General features: G+C 40.1%; 1 protein-coding gene across 1 annotated transcript; it reads left to right on the forward strand.

Annotated features, from left to right (window-relative positions):
• The first annotated feature begins 436 nt into the window (after positions 1 to 436).
• Positions 437 to 5,949, forward strand: LOC141511933 (interleukin-24-like). The gene is made up of 5 exons (XM_074220901.1): positions 437 to 496; positions 2,389 to 2,451; positions 3,752 to 3,910; positions 5,140 to 5,214; positions 5,863 to 5,949. The coding sequence occupies exons 1-5, from the start codon at positions 437 to 439 to the stop codon at positions 5,947 to 5,949; spliced, it is 444 nt and encodes a 147-aa protein (XP_074077002.1).
• The last annotated feature ends 1,402 nt before the right edge of the window (positions 5,950 to 7,351 follow it).

A 7,351-nucleotide genomic window follows, 5' to 3' on the forward strand; every position in this document is an offset into this window, starting at 1 on the left:
TATGTTTCTTCATAGAAGGGACTTAAATTTCTCTCCTAGTTACTTATATAATTCTCAAAAACTTGACTTGAAGGTAATTTTGTGTTCATTGCTCTAGGTATCAATTTGCCTAGTTATGACTCTGGGGCAGGGGAGGGGGAAAGAAAGGGGGGGATGGGCCTCAGAGAACTCATAAGTTCAATCACCAAGTGATCAAATTTGGGACACACTGCTCTAGACTTCCTCATCATAAAGATTTCCCATAGTGGTGGCTTCTGTGTAGTCTTGATGGTACCTTTGGTAGGCTCCAGTTCCAGGGACTAAAGATCCTACATCTTTGGAGCTTTTTTCCCTGATTTCACTAGTGGAAGGTATTGAATGATAGCCTCAATCACACCACGACATCTCCCTCTGATCTTGACAGGAATACTTTATTTCCCTAGAGCATAAGGAAGGAATGCAGATGGTTGTCTTCTCTTCTTCCCTGTTTCTGCTCATCTTTCTGTGGAGTACAGAGGTTGGAGGAGAATGCCACCGGAGATCCTGTCAGTTACATAGGAGGACTCTTCAAGACTTAGGGAGCTCTGTCCAGGAAATAATACACATTGTGGTAAGCAAAGGGACTATCCCCAGCCTAACAGGGCTGATGTGGTAGGGGAAAAGAGGATGGGAATAAGAATTTATTAAATCACTGTGCTAAGTGCTTTACAAATTTTATCTCATTTGATCTTGCAACTGCCTTAGGAGTTAGGTTTTATTATTAACCACATTTTATATTTGAGGAGACTGAAGCAGAGAGAATCTAAGTGACTTGCTCAGTCACATAGTAGAAAAATAATTGGTTCCACTCTCAGATGACCTGTTTTCAAAGCATGTTTCTGATACTGTATGACGTTGGACAAATCGTTCAACCATTAACTGGACCCCAGTTTCCCCAATTGCCTAATTAAAGACTAGATGGATTCTGTTTTAAATCTACCATTCTATGAGCTATGTTGATATAAGAAGAACACAAAAGGACTGGAGCCAGATTTTCTAGGCTTTAGTTACTTAAGAAGAAGTTGTTGGAGGAGGATAGGGAGTACAGTACCATTTTCAATTCCCTAGGATCTCACTGTTTTCTTAGATTCATGCTGCTTCCTGCCTTCTTATGCAGTTAAATTATGAGTCAAGAAAAGATGGGGGTGGCTAACCTGAGATGTACAAAAACCATGAGTATATGTCAAAATCTAAGTGTACATTTCTCCTGAGCTTCCAGGGAGTTAGTTGAAAGTATTAAATAAAAATATAAACACTTGGGGTAGGGAAAAAAGTAGCACTGATTGGGGGATCAATGGGAAATACTAAGGAAGGGAGAGGAAATGTGATGTCATAGAAAAGACACTGGACTAGGCTGTCTCAACTCCATCACTAATTGTGAGATTTTGGGCAAAGTCTTCCATATTAGTATCTTCATCTGTAAAAGGATCATATTGGTCAAGGAGGTAGTTTCTACAATCCCTTTCAGTTCTAATAACCTACAAAGTTAAGATGTTCTCATCAAAGAATGGGTCAATGAAATCTCCATGAGCTGGAAGTAGGTCAGGCATATCAAGGTGTTAAATATTTATTAAAATTAAAATGAATCAGGCCCTGTACTATTTGGGGATAGCAATACAGGACAAAGAAGGCAGATCCTACCCTTAGGGAGCTTATATTCTAACTGAGGATGACAACACAAAAGAGAACTGCAAAGTTCAAGGGGTGAAAGATTAGGAAGGTAGCAATGACAAGATATGGTGACAAAGTCTAGAGAGTCAGTAGCAGAGTTAAGAGGGAATGAAGCATGGCCACTTGGGTTTGACCCATAATCGAGGTCTTTTTAAGAAGTTATCATTGGCAGAAGGAAGCTAGAGAGTCTGAAGCACGTTTCAGGTTGAGAATGTTCCAAGAGTTGAAGGAAGGATGATGGAGGCATAATGGTAAAGTCCTGAGAGTCAGAAACATAGCAAAAATGGGAATGAAGATTCAGAAAATTCAGGTAGTTCCAAACACAAATGAAGACTTTGGTCTAGATGACCTTTGAAGCTTCTTTCAGTTCAAAACTGAATGATTCTAGGATCTTTCACTCTAGATCAATAGGGAAATAGTGGAGAAATGTTCGATAGATTCTGCTCAGGGTCAGAAATCACCTCATTATTTCATTTTCCAGAAGCAATTGTCTTTTGTATTAGCAAACACAAGAAAAGCCCCTTCAGACTTCCTACTCATGATATGAATCATAGGCTTTCCCTTTCTTAGATCAACCTCTCTCCATTGGATGTGTTGAGTAGCATATTAACTGCTGAAAGAGTATGGCAAATTGTTTACAAATTTGGGCCCTACCCTATTTACTCTCTCCAACATGACTTTCTCTTTCTGTTCTTTAAGCAACCCATGGACCACAATACAGACATAAGGCTGCTGCAGCAGAAGCTTCACCGGAATGCCTCGGTAAATGGGTCATTCAAGATGGAGAGTGGGAAGGATGGAGTAGTCATCACATTTCTTTGCCCAGGGTTTGTCTTCATGGTTCTGGTATACATCAGGCTGACTTGGGGGTGCAGGAGAGGTTGATCTGTCTTTTGAAGAGTCATCACCTGAACTTTTTTGAAAATGAACTTTTTACAGATAGAGCAGAGATTGAAGAATTCAATCACTGAAGTTGACCCAGATAGGAACTCAGGCCCACAAACATCCTACCCACATCATCTAGAAAATGATCTTAACTTGTCCCTTCATCTTTTTCAATATAGACAACCCTTGTGCCTGCTTTGGATCATGATCCCAAACTCTTTTCCACTTCCTCTATCACTTCTTTCTTCATTCTGGTCCTTCTTTTCTCCATCAATTCATTCATTCACTCATTCATTCAATGAACATTAATGTGCAAAGCATTGTTATTGATACTATGGAAATACATGAAAGATGAATGAGACATAGTCCCCATCCTCAAGAAACTTATTGTCTCCTCCTTTTTCCTCCTTTATCACTTCCTTCTTTCTCTTTTGATCACCTCTTTCATCCTCTCTTAATTCATTATACAACAAACATTTATTGATAGAAAGGCTAAAATTTGAGAATGCCTCAAAGAAACAAGCCACATCAATTAATAATACATTTTCTTCCTCTTTTTTTCTAGTTTTTGCAAGGCAATGGGGGTTAAATGACTTGCTCAAGGTCACACAGTTAGGTAATTATTAAGTGTCTGAGGTTGAATTTGAAGTCAGGTCCTCCTGACTCTAGGGCTTGTGTTCTATCCACTGTGCAACCTAGCTACCCCTTAATAGTGCATTTTTAAAAATGTATAAGCCAAAGAAAATAGATAAAGTGAAAACTATTTCAGAGTGAAATTATAATAAAATTTTTCTATCGCTTTATGTGACTAGTTCTCATATTGTTAAATGCTGACAATGTACAAAGTACTGGACCTTTGAGAGAATGCAAGGATAATGAAAGCTTTTTCTTCTCCATACTTTCTCTCTCTCTCATCTTTCACTTATTTCTTCAGTTACACACTCAAAAATGACAACACCCCCAAATATTTCCCTGAGCTTCCTCTCCTTGGATAGAGAAGATTATCATGGGCCTTCAAGATTCAGATGTCCTCTTTCCACATCTCTTGCTTTATATGATGCAATTACTATCCAATCTAATGGATATGGGGATAGAAATGACCTGAAGAGGGAAAAACATTCGGGACCAAAAAATGTAGAATGGAGAACCTTGGCATTAATCATCCTTCTTTCCCCAGTGTGCTGAACGCTATCACCTCCACTACTGCCTAGTGGATTTTTATTTGAGCAACATTTTCAAAGAGTACTGTACAAAGGCAGAGGAACTTGGGATCTCAAAACAACTCAGTACTTTGGCCAACAGATTCATGGTTGTTCTTCAGAACCTTCATCATTGTGTGAGTGAGGCCATGGGCTAGGGGATAGGGGTCAAGTGTACCTATTTCTCCAGACTGTCATTGACACAAACAACTACCTGGTGTTTAGTGGGTACAGTACCTTGGACAGAGAGGAGTTGGTCTCACTTCTTCCCCTGTTCAGCACTCACTCTACAAAGGGCATATAGCTAGATTGGGAGAGAGGGAGAGGCAGAGGGAGGGAGAGAGAGAGAGAGAGAGACACACAGAGAGAGAGACAGAGAGAGAGGCAGACAGACAGGCAGACAGACAGACAGACAGGCAGACAGAGACAGAGGGAGAAAGGGAGGGAGAGAAGGAGCATTTGTTAAGCATTGATTATATTCCAGACATTATACTATATGCTGAGGACACAAATACAAACAAAAAAAATCCAATTTCTACCCTCAAAGAAGAGCTTGCATTCTAATGCTGGGGTTAGGGGGGTGGGGGCGAGAATGAGATCAAGGATTTGTTAAATACCTACTCTGAGATGAACATTGAGCTAAGTGCTTTACAAAATTTTTTTTCATTTGAGCCCTCAACAACCCAGGGATGTGGTAAAATAAGTATTCGTATTTTATAGTTGAGAAAACTGAGGCAGGCAGAGATTAAGGGACTTGCTCGGGGTCATACAATTAATAAATGTCTGAGGTTAGATTTGAACTCAGATCCTTTGACGCCAGGCCAGTCATCTAATCCAATTGTGTCACTATGTCACTTAATTTATAGGCAAGAAAAATGAGATTTGGGGAATATATATGATTAGCCCAAGGTTTCATATGGAGTAAGCACTAGAATCAAGATTTCAATCAGTCTTTCTGAACTAAAACAGTATCCTTTCCAATGTATCACACTGCTTCTGGAGGTGGCATCTTTAAGAAACTTCTTGTTCAGAAAAGCACTGAGAACAGAGACCACAATACCATTCATTGTGTGTTTTTAAGAACCTGTTTGTTGGGGCAACTAGGTGGCAGTGTGGATAGAACACTGGCCCTAGAGTCAGTGAATTCCAGGGTGAACTCAATTCACCTGAGTTCAAATTTGGTCTCAGACATTTGATACTAGCTGTGCAACCTTGGGCAAGTCTCTTAACCCCATTGCCCCCCCCCCCCCCCCCCCCGCCCCAAAGAATGTATTGGTTGGCTTCCATCCAAAAGAGTGGCCTTCTCTAGGACTGAGGGAGAAGAGACTTGAGGACTGACTCCAATTTTATTGTTCTTTTTATCCAGAAGGTACAGAAAAGGCTGTCTGCGGTTGAGTGTTCCAAAGGCAAGTTTTGCATATTCAAGCAAGAATTTGAAAAAGTAAGCTTGAATGGGGAACTGAAGGGAGGGTATAGAGAAAGAAACCAGGATTTGGTAGCCTGGTAGTTAGATGTTGATCAGCCTCTGTGAAATGAAAAGCTTATTAATAGAGCTCAGAGCAGGCGGAACCTTAGTATCATTGCAAGATATACATGAAATCATAAAATTAGGTCCAGAGTTAGTCTAGCACCCTTGTTTTATAGGAAAGAAGAATGAGGTCTACTGAGTTAAATATGGGATTTGCCAAAGGCCACATATCTGGAAAATATTAGGCAGAATTCAAACCCAGATTCTTCAACTTCAAATCTATACCAGGATTTATCAGAAGGGTAATGGGTGGTGCATTTGATTTATATTTATCATGGGTTCCACAGGGTGTGATTGTCTCATCTACCATCTCTTTCCCAGTTGATAGGCTATTATTACACTTGATTATTTTGTGGTTCTTCCCAGTTCTTTTTTTCTTCCTCCAGGCCTTGTCATCTCTCATTTCATAGACAGCATTTAAGAGTTGCAAGGGTATCCTTTAGCTAGAGTGGTCCAATTCCTTTATTTATAGATGGAGAGAACAAGATTCAGAACAGAACTTAGCAGTCAGCACCACCCACTCTTCTCGGCTAATTATACCTAATTTCTCTTGTTCTTTAGTTGAACCCAGAAGTGGGACTGACAAAGGCTGTGGGAGAATTGGACATTCTCTTTGGCTGGATGAAGACAGACTTCCGTCCTCATTGAGGCTACAACTCATCTGCTACCTAACATTCCTCACCATTTCAATCATGTGTCACTTCCAGTAGTTTTTCTATGTATCATTTCTTCTTGCCCTTGATATCCTATGCTTGAACTGCTCCTGGATCTCTACATTCCAATTTTTACAATTCAACTAGTCTATTCAGGGAGGCCATACTAAATTGCTGTGAATAATTCTCAAAGCAGATGACAAAGCACTAACTAAGTGTAAACTGTATTTATTCCAGATGTATTTAATAACTTATTTTTATTTATATGAGGAGATTGTAAGCCCCGTTTATTTATATGTATGGATTATATGAGGACTAAATCCACCTCTGATTCTTAGCACCTGTGTGACCTTAGGCAAGTCACTTAACTTCCCTGGATCTATTTTCTCACCTATAAAAAGAGGGGGTTGAATTAGATGATATCTGAGGTCCCTTTCAAATTGGATCTCAGATCTATGGATTAATTATTTCTCTTGTGTCCCCTGTATTTTCTGGTACAGTGCTGGGGGATCCAAGGGAGTTGCTCAATAAATATTGAATTAAACTGAAGGTGTGACTCTTTTTTTCCCCTCCTGTTGCTGCTCCTCCTCTTCATTGTCTTCCTCCTCCTCCTCCTCCTCCTCCTCCTCCTCCTCCTCCTCCTCTTCATCCTCCTCCTCCTCTCTCCCTCTTTCTCCTCCTTAATGTCATCTTCATCATCCTAATCCATGTCATACTCCCCCTCTTCTTCTCTTTCTTCTCTGCCCCAACTCCTCCAGCTTTCATTGTTATGGGAACTCAACTAATAGTGCACTTTGGCGCCACCTAGGGGTCCAGTCTTGTAGCTGCTAGACACTTAGCACACTTCTTACATTGCATTGTTCTCAATTGGATTCTAGCCTCTCTTCTTTTTGACAGACCTTCAAATATTTAAATCATGTGTTCCGGCCCATCTTCCCTTTTTCTTTCCCTATAAAATAAATAAATTGGATGAGCACTAGATGATCTCTAAAACACTTTCTTGTTCTCACATTATCATGACACAGGCCCGATTTAATGATCCATGGTCCTGAAGCTGAGTGATGCCATAGACTACAGAGCATTTGACCTGAAGTCAGGAAGATTTAAGTTTAAACTTCATCCTCAGACACTCACTAGCTGAGGTGAGCCTGGATAAGTCACTTTACCCTGTTGGCCTCAGGTTCCTCATCTGGAGAAGGAAATAGTAAACTACTCCAATAAACTGCTCTAACATCTCTGCCAAGAAAACCCCAAATGGGATCACAAAGGGTCAGACTTGACTAAACAACAATAACAGAACACTCTAAAGGCTGAATTTTTTTTTGAGTCTCTGGGGTAAAAATTATGACTCAGAATATATTTGTTTGTATATATGTATGTGTGCCTGGGTGAGTAGA

This window comes from Macrotis lagotis, chromosome 2 (assembly GCF_037893015.1).
Source record: "Macrotis lagotis isolate mMagLag1 chromosome 2, bilby.v1.9.chrom.fasta, whole genome shotgun sequence".
In the NCBI taxonomy this organism is placed as follows: domain Eukaryota; kingdom Metazoa; phylum Chordata; class Mammalia; order Peramelemorphia; family Peramelidae; genus Macrotis; species Macrotis lagotis.

Coding starts and splice junctions, on each gene's coding strand:
- LOC141511933 (XM_074220901.1), top strand. CDS start 437: ATGCAGATGGTTGTCTTCTCTTCTTCCCTGTTTCTGCTCATCTTTCTG. Junction 497..2,388: donor TCTTTCTGTGGAGTACAGAG/GTTGGAGGAGAA, acceptor CTGTTCTTTAAG/CAACCCATGGACCACAATAC. Junction 5,215..5,862: donor TCAAGCAAGAATTTGAAAAA/GTAAGCTTGAAT, acceptor CTTGTTCTTTAG/TTGAACCCAGAAGTGGGACT.